The following is a 26,646-nucleotide window of genomic DNA, read 5'->3' as shown; positions in this document are numbered from 1 at the left end:
ATTTTCCAAGTAATTCACCCTTTTCTCTGTGTATTTTGTTTTCTTTAACTGTATTCTAATAATGACAATTAATGTTGAGTGGAGTAGACATATGACAGAAAGGCACTGAATGATGAAAGGAGCAATCAGTTGTGTATCAGACACTAGCATGGCTTTTAGTAAATAATAGTTAAATAACCAGAGTACTTCTAAAAGTGAAATGAAAATTAAATCATGACGTAGAGGAAAGCCTTCAAAAAAGCCACCACTAAATCATCACTGTAACATTCCGATAAAAATGTAGCTAACACAAGTTTCCTAATTTGCACAACTTGCTTAATTAGGAAAGAAGTCCAATTAAATAAAAGCAAGCAGAAGTTGGTTGGGACAAATCCTGTGGTGACAGGGATACTTAGGATTAAACCACTGCCCTACACCTATATGGTCCCCACCCATCACTTTGATGAACACAACCCTAGCTCATCAACTTTGAAACCTCCTATGAGTGAGTGTGTACCCAATGATGCTTAAGAATTAATTAAGAACAAAAGAAGAACACCACCACCACCAAGTCCTAATATATTGAATGTTAGTTAGGGTGATTCACCTATCTGCAAATAAGCAAAATGGCAACAACATTTCAAAGGACAAACAATGTACACACACCATCTTTTCCCACTTCTATATGGGGCTGATGTGTTTGATCAGCCCTCTCTTTAGAGAAACACACATCTGATGGGGGGGGGGGGAGCATGATTTGAGCACTTTTCTGTCTCTCAAGATTTGTGTAAATAGTAACTCAAAAGCAACTCACTCCATCAGAATGAAATCCGAAGTAGTTATTGACATTATAAAATGTTTCTATAAAAAAAAAAAAAGATCACACCAGTAGATTTTGCATAAATGCTAATATTTGAACACCAAATACAATACAATTCTTCCATTTTATTCTATAACTTCCTGCCCTACAAAACGTTGCCACTTAAAAAAAAAATATATATACAGCTTCATGAGGAGGGAGTTACGTCAGGAAGGGTATCCGGTGTAAAATTTTGCCAAATCAATATGTGGACAACAATGCAAATTTCCATTCTGGATTGGTCGAGCCCCGGGTTAACAACGACCACCACCAGTACTGTTAGCTAACAGGGTGCTGGCAGAAATTGGGCTACTGTTGGCTGAAGAAGAGGGGGGAGATGTGTCTGGAGGAAGGTAAAGAGTGGAACTGAAGGTAGGAACTTTGAATGTTGGCAGTATGACTGGTAAGGGGAGAGAGTTAGCAGATATGATGGAGAGAAGGAAGGTTGATATATTGTGCATGCAAGAGACTAAATGGAAGGGGAGTTAGGCCAGGTGGATAGGAGGTAGATTCAAATTGTTCTTTCATGGTGTGGATAGGAGGAGAAATGGAGTAGGGTTTTTTCCTGAAGGAACAGTACGTCAAGAGTGTTTTGGAGGTGAAAAGAGTGTCAGGCAGAGTAATGATTATGAAGCTGGAAATTGGAGGTGTGATGATGAATGTTGTTAGTGCATATACCCCACTAGTTGGGTGTGCAATGGATGAGAAAGAAGATTTTTGGAGTGAGTTGGATAAAGTGATGAACAGTGTATCCATGGGACAGAAAGTGGTGATTGGAGCGGATTTCAATGGACATGTTGGTGAAGGGAAAAGAGGAGAAGAGGAGGTGATGGGTAGGTATGGTGTCAAGGAGAGGAATGAAGAAGGTCAGAGGATAATGGATTTTGCCAAAAGGAAGGACATGGCTGTGGTGAATACATCCATATTACTAACCGAGAATGCTAAACCAGATGGACGCAGGGACATCCGGCCATGGGCCGTAGCCGCAAAAAGACGTACTGCGCAGGCGCACCAAGAAATGAAGCTCCGCGAGAGGCGGCCGCGACCACAGAAAAAAGGAGTGAGCACAGAAAAAAGGAGTCAAAGAAATGAGGCCCCGCAACCACAGAAAAAAGGAGTCAGCACAGAAAAAAGGAGTCAAACGCAGGCGACACACAGCGCCGCACGAAACCCATTGCACACGAAACTAGCACACAAAAAAAAAGAAGCCGCTCGCGCCCACCTGAAAGCCACCCCCTCCCCCTACAGGCACCGGACGGGACACACACAAAGAGGAAGATTCAACAAGCCCCTGGCACACAAAAAGAAAGAAGACGCTCGCGCCCCACCAATCCCCCCCCACCACAGACGCCGGAAAACCACACAGCGCCGCACGAATCCCATTGCACACGAAACGGGACCCACACAAACAGGAGGATTTAACAAGCTCCTAACGCAACAAAAAAAAGAAGCCGTGATCGCCACGCCAGGCCCATTAGAGACGAGACATGGCACACGAAACGTTCAAAACAACGACGAATCAGACCCACAAACACACGAACATCAATAAGAAGCGACACCCAAAGCCCCATTTCTAAAGGAACCGTCCATATTAAACATACGTCATCTCAACACCTTCACACTAGGCAGCATAGTTGGATCTCCTTACAATAAAGCAGTATTAACCATTCAACTGCAGAAAAGGCTCCATATTAACAGTGAGTGCGATCCTCCTTATTACTTATCCATATTTCGCATGCTGAGGAACAAACAAGTCATGAATACACGCTCACGGGTACAAAACGATTCGGCTCGGATAACGGGACCAAACACACGAACACGCATGAAACAAGAAAATACACGGTGGCGCATCTGCATTACATCCTACAATAGTTCATTTGATTTTTCATCTACCAGAGTAAATATCAGGTCACCAAAAGGCAATGACACATACTGCTTTCGCGTATGTGGACAAATATTACATCGCATTGGAACAGTGCACCCTGAAACAAATCAAGAACGCAAATATGCACAAATCACGTCGGCACCTACAACGCGCTTCTGAAACCGCGGAAGAAAAAATGTCTCGGCTCCAAAAACACATGTCACTCCTTATTCCAAATACCGGTCCCAGTCACAAACATCGGTACCCACTATGACAATGCACAGTAACAATGCACGTGACATCTGTCTTGCCACACTATTAATTATAGATGAATGTACAATGGCATCCAGTCACTTACTCAACACCATTGATAAACTTCTACAAACGTTGATGAATAATAATATTCCCTTTGCGGGAAAAGTACTTTTATTAGGAGGAGATTTTAGACAGTGCTTAACTATTACTCCACTTAAAATGCGCTCAGCTATTGTTCAGTCCACCTTAAAATACGCAGACAATTGGCATTGCGTTGATGAATAATAATATTCCCTTTGGAGTAAAGGTACTTTTATTAGGAGTAGATTTTAGACAGTGCTTACCTATTACTCCACATGCCATGCGCTCAGGTATTATTCAGTCCACCTTAAAATACGCGACGACGTCATATAAACAACACGAGACCGAACCACAATACATATACAGGCGCGAGACCTGATTTGTGATAATACGAAGAAACGAACAGTCCGCATATTAAAAGTGAATTCGATCCTACTTATAACTTATCCATATTCCTCACGATAAAGATCAAACAAGTCATCAATTCACGATCACGGATACAAAACTAGACGGCTCGAGTAACGGGACCACAAACACGAACCCGCATCAAACAAAAAAATTCACCTCGGCGCGCTTCTAAAACCGCGGAACAAAAAATGTTACGCGAACAATTGGCTTTGCTTTCTAAAGATACACTTGGTACAAAACATGCGATTTCCAGATCCCGAATATAACAATTGGTTATTACAACTAGAACATTGAACACTCACCAATACAGATGGACTTCACCCAGATATTATTACAATTCCTCAACCCTTCATCTGCGACGACTTACTTACGGAAATATTTGGGACAGCGGGCTCATTAGACCAAATGCCCCTTTTAACACAACGCACTATATTATGTCCAAAAAATATTAATGTTGATCACATTAATAACCAGGTCATTTCATTACTTCCTGGAGAGGCACGGCTCTTTCTAAGCTCTGACAAAGTTCACTCTGATGACGACAATGAACATCTGAATTTCCCCTTAGAATATCTGAACACTATTAACACAGCCGGATTACCACAACACAATCTTAGCCTTAAAAACGTAACAATAATCATGCTATTAAGAAACCTTAACACTAAACAGGGTTTATGCAATGGCACACGTTTAGTCGTCAACACCATGACACACAATGTTATTCAAGCAACAGTTCTTACAGGATCACATGCTAACAATACTGTTCTCATTCCTAGAATTGACCTTACGAGTTCTGACCTAGAATTACCTTTTACATTGAAACGCCGACAGTTCCCCATTAAACCTGCATTTGCCATGAACATCAACAAATCACAAGGACAAACCATGAACAAGGTTGGCATCTACCTCTCTGAACCCGTTTTTGGACATGGACAACTTTATGTTGCCTTCTCACGTGTTCGACGTTCATCTGACGTTAAAGTTATAAATGCTCCATGCCAAGGAAGACTCATTCAAGGACAGAACACCATCTTTACTACTAATGTTGTGTACAAAGAAATATTCAAATAAACCATTACTCTGTGCCAAACACTGTATTTTTGGCTTTCTATATGCATCATCCACACCTGCACACTATTCTATATCTAATTCATACATCTCACTCTTTGTCATGCCCCAACGCCAGGGGTTGGCGAGCGAAGCGAGCAGGGGGCGGAGCCCCCTAGTATTTTAAGAAGAGGGAGGAACATAGGGTTACGTACAAGAGTGGAGAAAGATGCACACAGGTAGATTACATTCTATGCAGAAGAGTCAATCTGAAGGAGATTGAAGACTGCAAAGTGGTGGCAGGGGAAAGTGTAGTTAAGCAGCATACGATGGTGGTCTGTAGGATGACGGAGATCAAGAAGAGGAAGAGAGTAAGGGCAGAGCCAAGGATCAAATGGTGGAAGTTGAAAAAGGAAGACTGCAAGGTTGAGTTTAGGGAGAAGGTGACACAGGTACTGGGTGGTAGTGAAGAATTACCAGACAGTTGGGAAACTACAGCAGATGTAGTAAGGGTGACAGCAAGAAGGGTGCTTGGCGTGACATCTGGACAGAGGAAGGAGGAAAAGGAAACCTGGTGGTAGAATGGGGAAGTACAGGAGAGTACACAGAGGAAGAGGATAGCAAAGAAGAAGTGGGATAGTCAGAGAGATGCAAAAAGTAAGTAGACAAGAGTACAAGGAGATGAGGCACAAGGTGAAGACAGAGGTGGCAAAGGCTAAAGAAAAGGCGAATGATGAGTTGTATGAGAGGCTGGACACTAAGGAGGGAGAAAAGGACCTGTAACGATTGGCTAGACAGAGGGACCGAGCTGGGAAAGATGTGCAGCAGATTAGGGTAATAAAGGATAAAGATAGAAACGTACTCACAAGCAAGGAGAGTGTGTTGAGCAGATGGAAAGAGTACTTTGAGAGGCTGATGAATGAAGAGAACGAGAGAGAGAAGACAGGTTGGATGATGTGGAGATAGTGAATCAGGAAGAGCAACGGATTAGAAAGGGGGAAGTAAGGACAACTATGAAAAGGATGAAGAATGGAAAAGCCGTTGGTCCAGATGACATACCTATGGAAGCATGGTGGTGTTTAGGAGAGATGGCAGTGGAGTTTTTAACCAGATTGTTTAATGGAATCTTGGAAAGTGAGAGGATGCCTGAGGAGTGGAGAAGTGTATTGGTGTTGATATTTAAGAATAAGGGGGATGTGCAGGACTGTAGTAACTACAGGGGGATAAAATTGATGAGCCACAGCATAAAGTTATAGGAAAGAGTAGTGGAAGCTAGGTTAAGAAGTGAGGTGATTAGTGAGCAAGCAGTATGGTTTCATGCCAAGAAAGTGCACCACAGATGTGATGTTTGCTCTGAGGGTGTTGATGGAGAAGTATAGAGAAGGCCAGAAGGAGTTGCATTGCGTCTTTGTGGACCTGGGGAAAGCATATGACAGGGTGCCTCGAGAGGAGTTGCGGTATTGTATGAGGAAGGCGGGAATTACAGAGAAGTATTTAAGGGTTGTATAGGATATGTACGAGGTAAGTGTGACCGTGGTGAGATCTGCGGTACGAATGACGGATGCATTCAAGGTGGAGGTGGGGATTACATCAGGGATCGGCTCGGATCTCTTTCTCATTTGCAATGGTGATGGACAGGTTGACAGACAAGATTAGACAGGAGTCCCCGTGGATTATGATGTTTGCTGATGACATTGTGATCTGTGGCGATAGTAGGGAGAAGGTTGAGGAGACCCTGGAGAGGTGGAGACATGCTCTAGAGAGGAGAGGAATGAAGGTCAGTAGGAACAAGACAGAATACATGTGTGTAAATGAGAGGGAGGGAGGTCAGTGGAATGGCGAGGATGCAAGGAGTAGAGTTGGTGAAGGTGGATGAGTTTAATACTTGGGATCAACAGTACAGACTAATGGTGATTGTGGAAGAGAGGTGAAAAAGAGTGCAGGCGGGTGGAGAAGAGTGTCAGGAGTGATTTGTGGCAGACGGATTTCAGCAAGAGTGAAATGGAAGTTCTACAGGACGGTAGTGAGACCAGCTATGTTATATGGGTTGGAGACAGTGGCACTGACCAGAAAGCAGGAGACAGAGCTGGAGGTAGCAGAGTTAAAGATGCTTAGATTTGCATTGGGTGTGACAAGGATGGATAGGATTAGAAATGAGTACATTAGAGGGTCAGCTCAAGTTAGACGGTTGGGAGACAAAGTCAGAGAGGCGAGATTGCATTGGTTTGGACATATGCAGAGGACAGATGCTGAGTATATTGGGAGAAGGTTGGTAAAGGATAGAGCTGCCAGGCAAGAGAAAGAGAGGAAGGCCTAAGAGAAGGTTTATGGATATGGTGAGAGAGGACATGCAGGTGATGGGTGTAACAGAACAAGATACAGAGGACAGAAAGATATGGAAGAAGATGATCCGCTGTGGCAACCCCTAACGGGAGCAGCCGAAAGAAGAAGAAGATTGAGAACAAGTATTCAGACTGTATACATTCATGGGGTCCCCAACGGTCTGCTACTGAGCCAAAAATACTTGGATACACTGCTGACAAAACAGAATGGGTAAGGCAACCCTCAAAAGATACTTAATACCAGTCTGCTCATATTTATAGATCAGAAAGATGTGGTAATGCCAATAGAAGAAACAGAGCTAGACCATAGTCCATATTAAGGTTTTTGGACTATATTTTTGTCACACATTTGTGTATGAAATAGCTGTCAAAAGCACAGGCATGATGATGTGGACACCAGGCAAGGATACTGAAGTGATACCACAAATTTTTTTTTTGTCTTCATTTACAGCCCTGATAGATTCCTTTAAGATCACCTCCGACTTGCCAATAACAGTTCTCTTTACAGTTTTCAAGATATATAGGCCAGAACAAAATCGGCATGTCAGTTGGAGACAGGCAAGTGATAAAGACATGAGCCAATGGATTACTAATTATTTTTTTTTTGCCATTTCAAAATATCTTTGCTTTTGGTATGAAGAAGAGAAGTCCAAGGTGAAAAAAGCACTGCAACTGAAACACACCAAAAAATCTAGGAACTGTGATTATTATTACTGTATATACTCGAATATAAGCAAAATGTGCTGAAAAACGTCACCCTCAGCTTATATTCGAGTCAGGTCCTGCTGCCCCCGCCAACCAGACAGAAAGCTGGAGTGTACAGTGCACACACACACACGACAGAGAGACACGCACGCGCGTGACAGTAACACACACACGACAGAGACATGTGCGCGACAGAGAGAGACCATATTGTTTTTGTTATGGTATTTTGCATACATTTGAAGTTAAGAGGTCAGTCCAAGTTGTCCTAAGACAACTGCTCAAAAATGAGAAACAGTATCTGAGTTTGTGTTCCTCCACTTTATTAAATTATTCCAGGTGAAATTAAAGAAAGAAAGTATGGGATATTGTACAATGACAGTTAAATTAGGATTATTCAGCTCATTTAATATGATACATACTACTTACAAATTGTTTATAATCAGAGGAAAACCAGTCACAACTCCAAAATACATCTGAGGATCACAAGATATTTCTATGATTATGAACAAGGAACTGCTACTGGCTGGCATCCAAGCAACCTCTACTACAGCTGGACAATATGACTGCAAAAGACAGGACTCCCAGTGTGGATAGACACTTTGATAAGCCTGAAGTACTACACGGTGGCTATGAAATTAATATTCCTGCTAAAATTTCCTGATTTAGGCAACTTACTTTGTTTATAAATGAAAGCATATAAAATTTCACAGTTTTTTCTGTTCAACACAAAATAATCAAAATCTGCTTATTACTTTTATACAAGACTAATGGACAGACAAAGTCTTCGCTATAACATATGGCCGTTTCTCAACAGAAATAAGCCAAGGACAATTCTTCTTGTCAAAAAGAATCAGAAAAAAGTAGAGGTTGTGCACAGGTTATATACAGTACTGAGTGGATTTTATTATTTATCTTAAGGTTAAACTTTGTCTTTGGTGGCTTTCTTCTGTTTATAGCCAATGCCTTGTATAATTGAACTCTTGGCCTTGTTGACATTCTTTGACATATTAGAAAATCTTATCAATGAAACTGTTTTACTACTTTCAATAATGTCGTACTGTATAGCAGCTCCTTCATACATAAAAAAGCTGCTCTTATTGTGTGTGATAACAGATAGGAAAATGGGCTAAAAGAAACCTATAGAATACTGCTATACACGATTCCTGTCCACCATGATCCCCAATCTGTGGTATTGTGGGTTTCCTCTTACATAAGAGATAAAATTAATGGAATCTGTACATTGTAATTCCTTTTGTGAATATTTCATTGCCAAAATAAAATAATGTAAACAGAATACATACTGGTTTCCAGTTTGCATAGGTAAGCTGTATGGAGGCATGAACCAAGAGCTGGAAGCAAACATTGGACTCTAAAAGACAAAAGGAACAAGTTAAGTCCACTACACCATCTTGCATGGTATTTTCAGACATGCTCTTGGGGAAAACTTGCTGGCAAAAACAAGCTGGCAAATTTTGAAGAGAAAGCACTACCTGAGTTCATACCGGCAATATATTGTCAGTTTAGTTCATTCAAGAACATTCCCTCATTCTCTGTATGTTTGTTACATCTCCTTCCTGGATACCAGTTTATTACTTTTTTCAGCCCTGCATACTATACTTTGCTTCTCCTTTCCTAACTCAAACATCTCTTGCCAAATACATTTGATTCTACACTGACTACATGTTCATCTTTTCCCTTAACCATACCCTTTCCTGCATTACTCACGTGCCTGTTTCTTTACTTCTACCATTCCTTAATGTCATATTTACTTCACTATGTCACTTATAACTTAATTTGTTCCAAAGCACTAGCACGCTTTTTTGAAAACATGGACAATGCAAACTCACCTCCATGGGTTGGGGGAGAAGGTGAGGGTTTGACTGGCTGAATACTGAGTTGTCAAGCTGGTGTCCCTCCGGGTGTAGGTAGTTCTCCCCGTCCATGGCGCGGCGTGTGGAAATCATGAGCATCAGAGTTCAGTCCAGCACATTACCAGTGGCAGGAGTTGTTGAAACATGAATCTTATTAGCTGTGCTTATTCAGTTGTGTCTTTGGCCATGACTTAAAAGGGATAAAAAAAAAAGAAAAACAGCTTGTTAAAACAGAGCTAGATATCACTGATTTTTTTCAGCTTCTTCCAGTCCAAGATGGCTTAATATGGACCAATATCCTTAGCTTCCAATTTTTCATATTTAAAAACAAATCAATAAATAGAGGGAATCTGGTGACTAACAACAGGGGAGAAACTGGGCCCTCCCCAGCAACAAAGTAGAAACAGACAATTGGATCTTCAGTTTAGCAAGCGGAGAAAGGGTAACAGATTTCAAGCTTGACCAAATGGAGTAAGGAGCAGGGAGACAGAAAACATTATGAAAATAAACAGGTATCACAATGAGAAAGGAAACACATCTGATAAGAAAAAAAAAATCATGCCAAGACTGCTTAACTGTACAACAGTTGGATCTATAAGAAACTATCATCGTATTAGTGCAACAGGTAGATAAGCGTCAGGTTTTAGTATATAGTAACTTTGCATGCATAGTGTTCTCATAACAAGGACTTCTGTAGAGGGTTGAGGAAAACAAAAGAAGCTCGCACAAAATATGACATCATGGATTAAGTAGGATGTTTTACATGTAAAAGCTGAAACATTAGCTGTGACTTACTAGGAATTTAACTGTAGCTTATTTAGAAATAAACTGTTAAAAGACACCAGACAAGTTGCTTTCTTTTTTTCCCCAACCTTTGAAGAAAAAAAAATTATAATTGTAACCTGAGTAGGTGTGAACACGAGGGGATTAAACCATATGTGAAAAAAAAAAAAAGATCAGGGCAGCAAAGGCAAGATGGTGGTTTTCACACTTTGCTGGTGAGCAGCAAATGTAGTGCAAATGACCTGACAGGCATAACAAGCAGTGCATAGAACACTATCTGATGTGAATTAGCAATGAGAGCAGGAAATAAAGGAAGCCTAAGCAATGAGTGGCCATTTGGGCCTCAAGGCAAAAGCTTCACTTCACATAAAACTCCAGTTCAAACTTTTTTAAAAATGCACAGAAGTCATAAGTTCAGCTTATACAGTAAAACAGCAATATTTTAATTTGCTGTGCCACAAAGAAAGATATATGCCTCAAAAAGCCTCTAAATGGTATACACTGCAATGTACAATAGGGTAAAAACCAAAGGGCACAGCAGATGTCCAATGAGGTGCTTAACTCGGTTTTCTTTTTAACATTGAGAGGTCGGTGTACTTTAGGTATCTGTCAAATACAACTTAAACATGTTTACACCACCAACCACATGTGAAGAAAGATTGATGTACTTATCAGAAAATCGTGCTGGATGTTTATTGGAAGCTGCTAGGCCAGGGCATCTTTCCAGTAGCACACAGAAAAACCATTTTTATAACAGAATATAATTATGCTCCTTGTAGCAACTAGATAGTAAATACTTTACAGCCATAACTTACAGTAACCCAAAAGTCAAGTGGCTACCTAAACATTCTCAATAACACAGAACATGCCTCTTTGTATATTTGTCTTATAATGATCCAGTGTTTCTCATTACAGGACATGCATTTTATTCACATAAAATTCACATAGCCCAGCAGGCTACCACCTTAGTAAACCTGGTGGTCCATGTATGCTTTCTTGTAGCCCAGCTGGTAACACTTTAGTTAAGGTACTGCACAAATGCCTCTATTACTCATATACAGTATAGTTATGTGACAGGAGGTTAACAAAGTCATCTTTTGGTTCTAATAAGATTTAAAAAGCATCCAAAAAGTGATTACCTTTGTGCTTGTAACAATATTTTGGCAAAAATAATTGTGAATATGAAGGATTTATACCTCCTATATTGAAGTATACAATATCTTTGACCATTCCAAAGTGAAGTTATTTTAGTAAGACCATATAGCAGTCATGAACACACACTTTTTTGGTGCTTATAAGTGTTATGACCAAAAGAAGCCTGTGCTGCTGAGTAAATGAATAATAGATTAATTTTTATTGTGTCTAAGCTAATGTGTTACAGCCCCGCCATATATACAGGGTGGAGGGTTACCTGCAACTTTTTACAACAACATTTATTTGTAAAGTTTTGCTGTACATGTGTGCATTGAACTCTTCTGCTACAATATAAAAACATTTGGCATCATGGAGAATATTTTCCAAAAAATAATTTTTAAAGGATTGTTATGTTGATGTATGATCTTTTTCCAATGTACACAAAAGACCAAAAATGAACTGAAATTCTGCATTACTGTATCATCGAATTTTGTTTTCAGACCTAATTTAGGCCCCATCAGTTTGTTTCTCAGTCAATAACACCATCAGTTTCAACTTTAGGGTTATTCTGAGGTGCAATACCATAATACATTTTATTTATAAAGCGCGAATCCCATGCTCAAGGTGCTTCACAAAGTCACAGAAAGAACAGCAGGGTATATGTAAAATTGGATACAAATATTTCCTAAACAGAAACCTAGAACAGATAAATACACGACATGCAAGGCAATAAATAAAAAATACTAAATTCAATAGTAAAAGGAAAGCTTCAACAAAGCATAATTTGTGATGCAACACTCACATAAATTATCTGGAGAATCTGGATAGAGATGTAAATTGAAAGAAGGGGCAGAATGTTAGGTTAAGTTAAAAGCCTTCTTGAAGAGATGAGTTTTCAGCTGTTTTTAAAAGAATGAATTGAGTCACCTGATCTAATTAATTTTGGGAGGTCATTCTCAAACCTGGGCACTGTAGAGCTGAAGGCCCTATCACCCACAAAGTGCAGGTTGGTGTGAGGCACTACAAGATTGCCAGAATCAGAGGACCTTAGAGGGTGGACAGACTTAAAACCTTTGTTGGTTATTAGAATTTTATATTCAATCCTGTAAGACACAGAGAGCCAATGAAGGCGAAACAGGATGGGTGTAATGTGCTCACTGTTGCTGGTCCATAGGACTCTTGCAGCCGAGTTCTGAGATAACTGAAGCTGTGATATAAGATTTGAAGGGGCACCTGCCAGTAGGGAGTTAACCAATGCAGGATGAGATAAAAGCATGGAGAAGTTTCTCAGCATTATAAAAGGAGAGGAATGAGTGAATATGGAATATGTTACAGCAGTGAAAGTAAGAAGGATTCTTAATGTGGTTAAGGTGGGTGGAATAAGAAAGGGAGGTATCAAAAAGGACAACAAGATTCCTTGCATTAGATGAAGGTCTGAGGAGATCATCATTGCCTTAACAGTGTAATACATCTTTAGTTGACCATAGCCAGTGATCTATGTATAGAGTTGAATTAAAATGTGTTAAACTTGGACCATTTAGAGGGTCCTCATGTTATTAAAGATGAGGTTTAGGCATTTTGACATTCTGTAGTATTTAAGGTAATTGTACAGAGCATTTTCACCCCCACCCCCAGTATACCTGTTTGGAGCCAACAGTAAATATATCAGTTGTGAAAAACTTATTTTTTATAACATTCATCTCATTCCCATTCTATCACTATATAAGGCAATACCTGCTTGTACTACAGCACAGCTGTCTGATTTCCAAAGGTCAATGTCCATTTCCTAAGGCTGAACACTAGAAATGTTGTGAGAGAAGCATTGTTAGAACATACAAACCATCACATGTGATCAACAAGCTACTAATTGTTTCAGGTCATTTTCTCAATTGTAGCAAGCCCTGTCAGTTGAAATTAGTTACACCTGCTGCATCAGTGGGCAGTTTTGTTTTCAAGTTGAACATTTCATGCAATCACTGCATCAGCATTTGGTAGATGTTGCAGGTGTATTAGTACAGTAAACACTCTAATGTTACTGTGCTTTCTTGCCTTTTCAATCCTAAACATTGTTTTTCCTGCAAACAAAGGACTGCTTTTATCTGTGGTTTCTGCATGCTCTCTCCATATTAGCACAATATATATTCTCTGGCTTGGTTGTGATGCTGCCCCTTCCTGTAGTCATCACTACTTTGCAGAATATCCTTCACATTTAATCTGCTAAAAAAAGGTATTTTAGTATTGGAAACCTTATTTTCTTTTTATTTTTGTGATAATGTTTATGGTTCTTTTAATTTGTAACTGACACTGAAACAGCAGTGGAATGGTTAACCTTTTCCTCTTACTTGATCCATAACAAAGTATGTGTTAATGGTTATTTATATCATGGTAAATTACGAAAGGATACAATCAACCTTTGCTATTCTTCCCCTCACTGCCCCTGTTGCTTTACAGCAAACACTTTGTTTCTCTCACTTGCTTTATAGAATTGCTGCACAATTTCGCTGTCCTGCTCACTAGTACATACGTGTGTGTGTGTGTGTGTGTGTGTGTGTGTGTGGGCAGACCCATTAAGCAAAAGTGGCAAAGGGAGGGAGAGTATAATACTCTCATGAGTGGGTGAGGTAAATGATGATGAGATACACTTCAAATATTTATGCATGTTTTTCTTGAGCTTTGATAACCATGTTGCTTTATATTCAGCTCTTTGTTCATTATTCTGGCACCCATGTAACCAGCCTCTACTCAAAATTCACAATTTAGGGTACATGGCACTGTGCAGTTAGAAAAAAATTCTGTGCACAGCAAAAACCCAACAGGTGTCGCCGCATCTGACATCATGTTTGCTGTGCTGCCCTCATAATCAGTGAAGACACATGAAGTATAAACCAGGCTTTAGATTTGGGTTACATCTGCTTTTGAAAGCGACAACAAAGTTAAGATCATACATAAAGAATTGGGACTTTCAATTTCATTTAATTAGGAAAATACTGGACCAAAGATCCAAAGTATCTGGTAGTCCACTGGGCTTTGTGAGTGTGTGGTTTGGATGCCTAGATTTAAAATCTGTTGTTCTAGCACTTCTCAGCTTTCAGTACACCTATACAAAGGCCATATCTCCTGGGTAGCAACTTAAAATAGCATGTTCACCTTCATTTTAACATTATTCCAGTCTTTCACTTTCATTCTCTAAAGAGTGGAAAGCATCCTAGTCACCAGGTGAGCTGCCTGTCCTCTAGTCACTTGGGGAAAAAAAGTACATGTTCCTTCCTGGCTCTGCCCTTCTCCGTCTTCTTTCCAGATAACTCTATACACAATAAAAAATGAACACACAAGGCGCACTACAAAAGGATATTACTTGCTAGTGTCTGTTTTTCTAAACTTCTGAGGGCCCTGCCCTCATCACTCTTGTTCATCAGTCACAATATAGGAGAAATATGCTTTTACCATATTTCTATGTAAACTAGAAAGATGTGTACCATAAACGAGGACTTTACATGTTTGAGTGTATATTGTGTGTATGTGTATATATACATACATACATACATACATACATACATATTTATATTATATATTATACTAGCCATGCTACGCCGCATAATCAGGCCGCTTTTTAAATGATTTTTAAGCACAGGGAAAAAATTAACATTTGAAAAATCCGTAATTTAATAAACCACCAAGAAAAGTAACATTGTAACAATGCACGGTACGAACCAACATACAATTGTCCGTGACTGAAAACTGGAGGACCGCCGTCGCGACTTTTCCTCCCGCTCAGGCTCGTAGGGCGCGGAGGACGGAACGGGAGGAGAGGGGAAGGACGCCCATTCCGCCCCCTCCGTCATGCTAGTCTGCCGATTTCTCGTTCAGTATGCACTGCCTGCTCATGTGCCCACCCCCAACTCGTCACCCAAGTCGTTTTCGTCTTTGCACAATCTACATGCACCTGTGAGTCATGACTGTTCATTTTCCAAACAGCGCCTCATTCGGTTTTGTCTCTGGTACAGTCCAAATGCACCTCTGCGCTACGTAGACTTTTCATTGTTCTTTGCGGTTCTGGCTGCTTTTCTATATATAATCTACCAAGTCACCCGACCATGGAAGTAGCGAGGGGGTGGGGGTTCGGGATGTACAAAGGGCAGGGACGTAATCAGTGCGAGCGTATGACCCGGACTTACTGGGAATTCCTTGTTCGTGGGGAACAAATGCAAGCCCCGGTTTCCAGCACGACTGGGGTTCAACTGCTCACCCACACCTCTCTGCGCCGGGTAGACACACGTTGATCCATTCAGTGTAGCGCGCGTGCAGTTATCTGAAATGTTGTTTCCACGAAATACATTTGAAGCGGTGGCATGAGGACTATCTAAGAAGACGCATGTTTGTCTCGGATGCAAATTGCTGTATGTAGCGTGTAAAACAGTTTGTGATGGTGCACGCGGTCGTGTGTCGTAACCGAAAAGTCAACGTGGCTCAGAGGTGCATGTGGACTGTAGCTCAAACGAACATAAATGACAGCGTGTTTTCCGAGGCGTCGCGTCCGAGTTGGTGGGCGTGGCTCTGCGAGTTGTTGTATCCAATGGTCTTAGAGTTGGTGGGCGTGTCTGTCTTGCGTGTTTTCCATGGGTGGCTACTTGTCGGCGGCTTAGTGAATTATATACGGTGGGCGTGGCTATCTTGCATGCTTTCCATGGGTAGCTACTTGTCGGCGGTGCGTGCTTTTCATGTGTGGCTACTTGTCGGCGGCTTAATGAATTTATATAGAGCTCCAAACTATAAACAAAACTTTGCGTTTCTGGGTATAGACAAAATCTATATTAGCAGATATGCAAAAACTTCACAGGTTAAAGTAGACATGAAAATGTCTCTGCAGAAATAAGAGTCCTGAATCTGTGTGTGGAAAACAACTCTGTCAGGTACGAGTTATGACTACTCATCTAACAAAGTCAATTTATCCAGGAGAAATCACTGAGTAAACAAGAACTCCTTGTCAGCAGATACTTGATAATGCCATACAGTCCGACAGCTATTCAAGAAATTGGGGTACCAAATGTCAGAATTATGTAGTCTATATTACACACACGCAACACAAGTGTCGGCAGACATACAACTGACAAACATTTAAGTATGTAAAGGATTCATACACATAGACAGGGAAGAATTATTTGTCACAATTTATGTAAGGAAATTTATCAGTAGTAAAATGACAATAAAGTACCTTTATGCACATGAAAAAATTGGCAAACTTGAATACACAAATTGCTGGTGTTCACATACAAACAACACCTGTAACCACAAAATCACAACAATTTGTACATTGGTAAACATAAGAATGTGATGTTGGCAAACAATGACTACACACCTTTGAATATATAAATTAGGGATGCACCGATACCGAAACGGGTATCTGGTATCGGCCTCGATACCACATTTTCTAAAGTACTCGTACTCGTTAAAAGTCCCCCGATACCGGGGACCGATACCACGGTCTGAGAAATGTCTATGTTTGAGCGGCGTCTAAGGGGTTAATCACAGGCGCCGAGTGCCCGCCCCCAGGCCCCGGCTGCAGCTCAGAGCGGGGAGAAGGCGAGGCAAGACATGTCAGCCGTGTGGAACTATTTCAAAGTGAATAAAGACGACAAAACAAAGGCGGACTGCAAATTGTGCTCAGCGAAATTGTCCAGAGGAGGCTCAAAAGGTAGCGCATTTAACACAAGTAATTTAATCAAGCACCTAAAATCCCAACACGACAACGAGTACAAGGAGTTTACCCACGCTTCTAAACCAACACAACCCACGCTGCAGCAAACTTTTGCAAGACGAGAGAAAATGTCCAGAGACAATCCACGTGCTGTGAAAATAACACAGGCAATTATCGAGTACATTGCATTGAGTGACCAGCCACTCTCGGAGGTAGAAAATGTGGGATTCCTGCGTCTCCTCCATGTTCTGGAGCCCAGATATGATGTCCCAAGCCGCCGCTACATGACTGACACGGAGCTGCCTAAACTACACGACTCCGTGAAAAAACATATCCACAGCCTACTGCAAGCTTCCTCTGCATTTAGTTTCACCACGGATATTTGGACAAGCAGTGTTAGCCCCGTGTCGCTAATTAGCCTAACCTCCCAGTGGATAGACGAGAGTTTCACGCCGCAACGAGCCATATTACATGCGAAACAATTCTGTGGCTCGCACACCAGCCAGGCTATAGCGCATGTGTTTGAGGAAATGCTCCAGACATGGGGTATACCTAAAACATCAGTACATGTTGTGCTTCGTGACAATGCCAAAAACATGATTAAAGCCATGAATGACGCAGGGCTCCCAAGTCTGCCGTGTGTCGCGCACACGCTCCAACTGGCTGTTCACGAGGGCTTATTAGCACAAAGGAGCATAGCTGATGCTATAGCAGTGGGGCTGAAAATAGTTGGGCATTTTAAACATTCCGCCTTAGCCTACTCCCGCCTCGAGGACATTCAGGGACAGCTCAACCAGCCAATAAAGAGACTGCAGCAGGACGTACAGACGCGCTGGAACAGCACGTATTACATGCTCCAGTCCCTCATTGAGCAAAAGCGAGTGCTGGGGGTGTATGTGTCCGAGCATGAACTCCCAGTCCCTGACTATCTCACCGCTCACCAATGGGCTCTTATGGAGAAGACTGTTGCCATCCTCGCCCCCTTTGAGGAACTAACTAAAAAAGTGAGCAGCTACGACGCACTAGCCTCTGATGTCATCCCAGCTGTGACTGTGCTAGTGAGACTTCTAAACAGAGAAACAGACGAGGACCACGGCGTCAAGACAATGAAAGCAACCTTACTGGCAGCTGTCAAGAAGCGCTTCAGTGACGTCGAGACCAACCCACTGTACTTCATCTCCACCATACTTGACCCAAGGTAAAGTCTGTATGCTATAGGTATTCAATGATAAACTACAGTACTAAATGTAAGATTAATTTCCATCTGAAATATTATATTATATTTTTGTAACTAAAATACACAAATACAAATGTATGCAATATATATATAATATGAAATATATTTCCCTTATTACTACCAGAAAGCCAAATGGCTGGCATTTGTGACAGTGGTTTAGGGGAAACTAAAATCAGTCCTATTTTTCCACATATTAATACATTCATGAATTTTGTTCAGGTATAAAGATCGCTTCTTCTCCAACAACACTGCTCCGGAGGCCAAGCTGCACCTGAAGCAGGGGCTGCAGATGATGTCCAGAGCTGAGGCAGAGGGGAGTCGGGCAGAAGCTGCAGAACCTCCTGCTAAAAAGTTCCTCAAGGCCCAGGCCAGCACTAGCAGCAGTCTGGACACTGTATTTGAAGAAATCGCTAAGGAGCAGCCCCAGGCAGCACAGCCGCTGGCAGCAGGTGCTGCCATTGAGCTCGACACATACCTCGGAGAGGCCCCAAGCCCTCATGATGACAGTCCTCTGAAGTACTGGGGTGTCAACAAAATCAGGTTCCCCACTTTGGCTAAAATGGCCCAGAAATACCTCTCAGCCCCATGTAGCAGTGTGGAAAGTGAAAGGCTTTTTAGCTCAGTGTCACACATTATAGATGAAAACAGAAACAGGCTGACTGCTGATAATGCAGAAAAGCTACTTTTCTTAAAAAAAAACCTGCCACTCACTTTTTCTAAATAGGCTCCATTAAGTGAGTCGTCTTAGACTTGATGTTAATACCTACCTCAGTTGCACTGATTGCCACAGTTCTATGTTGGTGGATGTTGTTAGTTTATTCAAATATTGTGCACTAAATAGCAAAGATGTTTATTAATGCCCCTTGTGTTGTCCAAAGCGGCAGAGTTTACAACAAACTGAAAAAAATACTTGAGTTGCACTGTCACTGTTTAAATTTTTTTTTATAATTATTTATTCTGTACTATGTTGCATACAACATGCTTTTCATTTTAAATAAATGTTCTTAATTCCAAACTAGTCCCTTGTTTTTTTTGTTAAATTATATGACTAAAGCTGTTACCTGTAAATTTAAATCATGTTTTTATTAAGTACTCAGTATCGGCAAGTACTCGGTATCGGCGAGTACTGAAATGCAAATACTCGTACTCGTTTTCGAAAAAAGTGGTATCGGTGCATCCCTAATATAAATCGAAGTAGATATGGGAAAATTCTGTAAATTTTTGAATACAGGTCTTTGTCACATTTTTTTTTATATGCAAATAAAATGTGTATCAGAAAAACTACAAAATAATTTGTCAGACGATAAAGCGTTGACACAGCTTTTCTGCAAGGGTGTGAGAATCCTCTATCTTTAAAGGCACACAAGAAATCACTTTAACGGACAAAAGGTTTCATAAATTCTGAAAAACCATATGCAAGTATTAAGAAAAGGAAGTCCTACTTTAAATGTCTACAGTAGTCCTATGCTACTTTAAAGTGACACTTGCAATCTTTCAGTTGAATTCTGAAGAAAAACCAGTAATACTTTTGTGAATACCACTGGTTCAGTTTTCACCAGCAATGTTCATCTATTTGTTTATTTAAAAAAAAAAAACATTTTTTTTCCTCATGTGGACATTACAAATAATCTTCTCTCCAAAATCTGCACTTAACAGTTAGAAGGGTTCAGGCTTCTCCTTAACTGTACTGTATATACATAATCAAACCACACCCCTGCTCTATACCATGCTAATTGTCTCTAATCTTTTTCACCACTCTGGACCCACCTCACTATTGTCCTCATTAAGTGAGCCTCAAGAGTATGTAGTGTAAAAGAGGACACACAACTGAACAAACCCCTCCCAGAGAAAGATGGAGAAATGAAAAAGAAACTAGAATAAACAAAGAAATGAAAGACAGAGTTTGAGTTAGTGAGCAGAAGGGAGATCCTTACAAACAGAAAACAAAAGCTCCCTTGTTAAAATGTTTACAGAACAAGTGTGTAAGTATGTGCTTTTCGTAGCATGTATAAGGATATAAAAGGCATCGAAGGGACATACTGTAACATCAGACTTATTCATTTAAAGACAGTAGGTGGGGTCCATCTTACCTTTAAGATATTGTGGCCAAAGATTAAACCAAACTTTATCTTTATTCAGATTCACAGTGTTGTGGTTTTCCTTCATAAGGCCTGATGTTCTCATAAGATAGCCTTGTGACAAATTACACAATGAAATCACTTATTCATCACTAAGAATTCACTGCACACAAATGCATAGAAAAAAAAATGTATATACGTGCACATACATACATACATATACACACACCTTCTGGCAGGTATTTCAATTGTGGACCACTGCGTTTGGTCAGTAAAACAGAGGGTTTTTTCTCCTTCTAACCTTTGGCATATCCCTTTCTCTATTCCCACTAACCAACTCAGCGTTTCGGATGGCCTCTCTTTAAAGTATACTGGTCGCAGCCAGCATTGTGGCTTAAAGGATGATGAGAAAATGAAAAGCCCCTGGATTCTGCGTGCTATTACTGGAAAGCTCTGGAATTTTTCTGTTCCTCCCACACTTCCAAAGTTTACACCATTGCATTGTAGGGGTCATTGGAGGAGGGGCTCCTTGCTATCTATGAAGTAAAGAAGTGACTAAGATAAAACAAACATCAGGGCTACATGAGAAAGGAAACCTGATTTCAAGCAGCCACGGCTTGCTTAGCATTCAAAAAGATGAAGAATAGCATTGAGCTGAGGCAGCCTGACAACATCTAAAATGTGAATAATCATAAAAGGAGGAGAGAGAAGAATGTTTAAATTGCAGTTTTTTTTTTCTTATTAATATAAAAACGGGGTCAGTTAAGCTCATTTCATACACAAAACATATTTCAAGACAGAAGTGCTACAGACTCTTTTGTACTGTGTCTCATACCGTGATGCTAGGAAGGTCCTCAACACTTAGGCTCTCTAATTATATGGACTGTTGTTTGCATCCTAAACTAGACGGCTCCCAAGAAATCCTAGTAATTCAGCTCCAGACTCCTATATTCCTTAATCTGAACCCCTTATTGGTTACAGATCACTCAGGAATGTTTGCATTCTAAGATAGTAAAAGACTCTTACATACTGTGACTGATAGTACCAGATACCCTTTCTTCCTCTTATACCCACTGCAACTATGTACCCTTGCCTAAGGGAGGGCCACTCAGACAGCCCCCAAACTCACTCATTTATCAAAGACCTAAATTATGGATTGCGTCTGCATACTGTATATTCAGGATTCTAAATATTTCTATGAAGGCAGTAAAGATGGGCAAAAGTTTTTATTTATGTAGCATAATCTGTTCCTGCTGGTCACCTTTTTCCTCCTCCCTTTTGTGCTGGATTAGTTCCCAGCTAGATAGAAACCTAGCCTAGAAAGCACACACCAGTGCAAACTGTAGCATATGTTTCAGCTTTACATTAGACAGACATACACACTCTTTAAACATGAGGTCTGTTTCTCCCTTGAGACCATGAGTTCATTGAACTCTGTACCATTAGCTTTTAGCTTTCTGTCTAGTGGATACAACTACACTTTAAGGATTGGGGTAACCCACTATGAGCTCCTCACAAGACTGAGAAGACAAATCCTGAGACCCCCTAAAAGTACCACTGCATGTATTGAGCAGTTGGGATTTTAACTTCATCCACGGAGAATTTAGAAGAAGTGAGAATCCAGTCTATGGAACCCAAGAAAGGGAACAGACCAGTGAAATGTGGAAATCAAATTTATATTATGAGGAATTAAAGTACCAAGTAATGTGCCGAGAGGATAAATAGACAAACTCTGGAGTGAAATGGGACACATACTTTGATAAAATATTCCAAGTAGCTACTTCACATTTTTTTTTATTGCATGTCAATTCTAATTGTATTGAAGGAAAAAAAATGTAAACATTTGAGAAAGTTATTAGTCTAAGTTTAACACAACCAAAGTTTTCCAGTGCAGACATTTTGCAATGAATTGTTTTTGCCATAATGACTGGTGGCCTCTTTAAGTGTCACCCCCTGCCTGGAGCCTTCTGCTATGGCAATAGACTCCTAGCACCTGTAAACATGAAATGGGTGTGGTGATGTCATTTATTTTATAAGCTAAAAACCAAGTTTTAGGAATATCTTAAAAAGCAAGGTGAAAAACATGTTAAGTCAAATGTTCTAGTTTAATATACAAATTATTAAATATTGTGTGTATCATGAATCAGAGTATCGTTCTATGTACACAGGCATCAAGAAGCCACAGAGATAGGTTTGTGGGACTACTTTTGATGTTTCAACGTTGCCAATAAGACCTCAGAAATAAAGTATTTTTTTCAGAACTTATTTGCAGGAGTTAAGATATACTGAAATATATAGCATTTCTCTATAGGAGAAAAACAAAGATAGAGATATATTGTATCCGAAGCCATGAGAGGTGCAAGGCAATAATGTCAACAGGATACTTTAAATATTGAGTCAAAATATTACATAGAAATACTAAAGATAAACCCTAGAAAAATGGCAATGCAATTATCTTTCAGAGGTTTGGTGCTAATTCTTTTTTATCCATTTTCTAAATCAACTATAACCACTAAAGGGTTATAGCAGCATCTCCCACTTTTGTCCTTGTGAAAAGATTCATACAAAAAAGTTAACTAATTTAATCAATCATAATTATTTAATGGTGCAGACTTTCCACATTGAGCAAATAGATGCAAATACTTGTCTGACAGACTCTTTCCAACAAAGTAGTTTGCAATGGTGCAGTCAAAAAGAAAGCAGAAAAAGCCTCAGTTTTCTGCTACTGTCTCCTGGTATGAGTTATGGTGCCAAGTGTACTGATCAGTAAATATACTCAATCTATACATTATTGATTTAGACTGTACTTAAAGATATATTCTGTTTGCATTTACTGTATATGTGCATCTAAGGGTGTTATAGCTTATCCAAGCAATTTAATCATGATTTAGGCCGTATAAAATTTCCTTTTTAGGCATAAATTCCTAGAAACAAATTAGAAAGTCAAGCAAAAGATATTTTATATGACCCAAAATTTGCCAGCAGGAGCAGGAAAGTGATTTTGGAGTAAATGCATCCTTTATTAGACTTGCTTATTTTGTCAAGCCTACTTAACCTGACTTAGTATCATGGAGGCTGGTGCCTATTCATGCAGGACTGGGAACTAAGCAGGACACCAGTCTTTTGCAAGGTATATAAATATACATACACAGCGCCATTTTCACTCACACTTTTTATCAATTTAAGGCCATGTCATACTAGATGACTTTTCCAAAAATTATCAGTGGTAGCCTTCATTTAAATTCTCTTAGTAATTCTAGCTCATATAATGATGATACATAACTGTCTATATAGCTGACAGTATGGTCATAGTTGGACCAACATTTAAAGTCATGCCAATTCTGTCTTTTCTCTGACGTTACATTGTTTTATTTTTTGATGCTGGCATTCTGGTCTGTGCATTTGTGGAGTGGCACGTATATACACAACGTAAACAATATGCCAGTCCACACTATCTATGACACAATGACTTTGATTTGGAGCATTGGCTGTCTAAATGGGAGCCAAAGCAAAAAGTAAGCAAATTATAGAAATAAAAATGTGTAACTTCAAAGTGCAAAAGACTTGACTAAACCAGTCTGGGTCCATGAGAGAGCGAGGATGTGTATGCACTTTGCCAACTGGTACCAAGATAAGCTGTAGTTCCCTGAAAGTGTCAGCATCATATTTCATTTTTTAATCTTCACATCCAAAACTGTAAAACAGCTCATAGGAAGGAAGAACAAACTGTTAACATAAGGATATCATCAAGAGGGACACAGTTTTGTGGCTGGAATGCCTAGTGTCAAAGGACAGGTCAGGTGGCATTACAGTGCAGCACTAAAATAGATTGACTTAATTAGTAAATTTTAAAAACACATTTACCAGTAAACACCAAATGTATTAGTGAAAACACTATACACATACTATTTCAAAAGCTGGGTATTTTTAAGATAAAATTTAGAACTTTGTTCTTTTTAAACCGTTTCACAGTAGAATGCAGAAATTTTATTCTGGCAAATGAGCTACAATGGTTACTCCACCGTAAGTCAGCTTTAGAAGTCTCCTCAAGTTTATCTTTTTTTAAACAACATTTTTTATTTAGGCTAATCTGGCTAGTAAAGTCATCTCTTGTCACATGCTTCAACAACAAAAGTACAAGTTCTCAGTAGTGCTTCCCCCCCACTTTTAATTGTTCCCTGAATCCTTGCCGTGTCTTGTCTTTTGTCTGAATTAATGTCTTCTGACAGCCATTCCTTCTCGAACTATGTCTGTTGCTTTGAAGGGCCTCTGCTTGTGATTCAATTTTTTCAAAGTGTAACCTACCTTCAACTAATTCTGTATTTTGTTCTTGCCCTCCCAGTTGTGATCATATTCTGCTCCCCAATGATCAGCAGACCTCTGGTAGAGATTTACCTGCTGTTTGCTGCCACACAACCTTGCCCTTCTGATCTATTGCACTTCATTAGTCATTCTCTACCTCATTGTTGGTACTGTTTCTACTGGTGATTCACCTTCTAATTGTGCCATTGGCCATACATCTGCGGTTCATTTACTTTGCCAGAAGCTTTAAATGACACAAGAGTACTACACTTCTCATGTTCTTTGGGCAGGTGTTATACCCAGGTCCACTTTTTGTCTTTCACCCTGTGTCTACTACCTTGAAATCTTTCTGGTGGTACTCTGTGGCCTATACTTAAGGCTCCTGCAGTTTATGTGTGAGAATTTCTCTCAAGTGTCCACTACCTTGTACAACTACACTAGCAAGTTCTTCTTTTGCATAGTTGTTTCTTTGTTAGTGGCATCCATAAGCCTTGCTGTAAACACTGACATCATCTATGCTCCACTGCCTATAGGGACTTATCAATGGTATTTTTCACTCACAGTGATGTAGCTCCTCTATTTTATCCAGTGTTGATGACTGCTCCTCAACCCCTGTCTATTACAGTTTACAACTTGCTCTTTAGGGCGAGATCTGCATTTCAGTTGGAACTGTATGTCCTTGTTATGCCGACCCTGCTGAGAAGATAATGATCAGGCAAAAAATGCTTCTGTAAGGGCACATACAGTGCATCCAGAAAGTATTCACTGCGCATCACCTTTTCCACATTTTGCTATGTTACAGCCTTATTCCAAAATGGATTAAATTCATTTTTTTTCCTCAGAATTCTACACACAAAACCCCATAATGACAATGTGAAAAAAGTTTACTTGAGATTTTTGCAAATTTATTAAAAATAAAAAAATTGAGAAAGCACTTGTACATAAGAATTCACAGCCTTTGCCATGAAGCTCAAAATTGAGCTCAGGTACATCCTGTTTCCCCTGATCATCCTGGAGATGTTTCTGCAGCTTCATTGGAGTCCACCTGTGGTAAATTCAGTTGACTGGACATGATTTGGAAAGGCACACACCTGTCTATAGAAGGTCCCATAGTTGACAGTTCATGTCAGAGCACAAACCAAGCATGAAGTCAAAGGAATTGTCTGTAGACCTCCAAGACAGGATTGTCTCGAGGCACAAATCTGGGGAAGGTTACAGAAAAATTTCTGCTGCTTTAAAAGGTACCAATGAGCACAGTGGCCTCCATCATCCATAAGTGGAAGAAGTTCGAAACCACCAGGACTCTTCCTAGAGCTGGCCGGCCATCTAAACTGAGCGATCGGGGGAGAAGGGCCTTAGTCAGGGAGGTGACCAAGAACCCGATGGTCACTCTGTCAGAGCTCCAGAGGTCCTCTGTGGAGAGAGGAGAACCTTCCAGATGGACAACCATCTCTGCAGCAATCCACCAATCAGGCCTGTATGGTAGAGTGGCCAGACGGAAGTCACTCCTTAGTAAAAGGCACATGGCAGCCTGCCTGGAGTTTGCCAAAAGGCACCTGAAGGACTCTCAGACCACGAGAAAGAAAATTCTCTGGTTTGATGAGACAAAGATTGAACTCTTTGGTGTGAATGCCAGGCATCACGTTTGGAGGAAACCAGGCACCGCTCCTCACCAGGCCAATACCATCCCTACAGTGAAGCATGGTGGTGGCAACATCATGCTGTGGGGATGTTTTTCAGCGGCAGGGACTGGGAGACTAGTCAGGATAAAGGGAAAGATGACTGCAGCAATGTACAGAGACATCCTGGATGAAAACCTGCTCCGGAGCGCTCTTGACCTCAGACTGGGGAGACGGTTCATCTTTCAGCAGGACGACTCTAAGCACACACAGCCAAGATATCAATGGAGTGGCTTCAGAACAACTCTGTGAATGTCCTTGAGTGGCCCAGCCAGAGTCCAGAATTGAATCCGATTGAACATCTCTGGAGAGATCTTAAAATGGCTG

The 26,646-nt window shown here is 40.4% G+C and overlaps 1 protein-coding gene across 1 annotated transcript in view; it reads right to left on the bottom strand.

The window, feature by feature from the left end:
* The window catches only part of si:ch73-63e15.2 (protein strawberry notch homolog 2), an 80,258-nt gene that overhangs the window by 48,230 nt on the left and 5,382 nt on the right, over positions 1 to 26,646 (bottom strand). Inside the window, exons 2-3 of the mRNA XM_028816269.2 lie at positions 9,388 to 9,601; positions 8,842 to 8,909 (exon numbers count right to left, since the gene is read on the bottom strand). Of these exons, the coding sequence (XP_028672102.1) occupies positions 8,842 to 8,909; positions 9,388 to 9,510 (191 nt within the window). The 5' untranslated portion in view covers positions 9,511 to 9,601. The remainder of the gene's footprint in view (positions 1 to 8,841; positions 8,910 to 9,387; positions 9,602 to 26,646) is intronic.

Source organism: Erpetoichthys calabaricus, chromosome 12 (assembly GCF_900747795.2).
Source record: "Erpetoichthys calabaricus chromosome 12, fErpCal1.3, whole genome shotgun sequence".
Lineage (NCBI taxonomy): Eukaryota > Metazoa > Chordata > Cladistia > Polypteriformes > Polypteridae > Erpetoichthys > Erpetoichthys calabaricus.
Note: the sequence above shows the minus strand (reverse complement) of the source record. Positions and strands in the feature narration are given on the sequence as shown.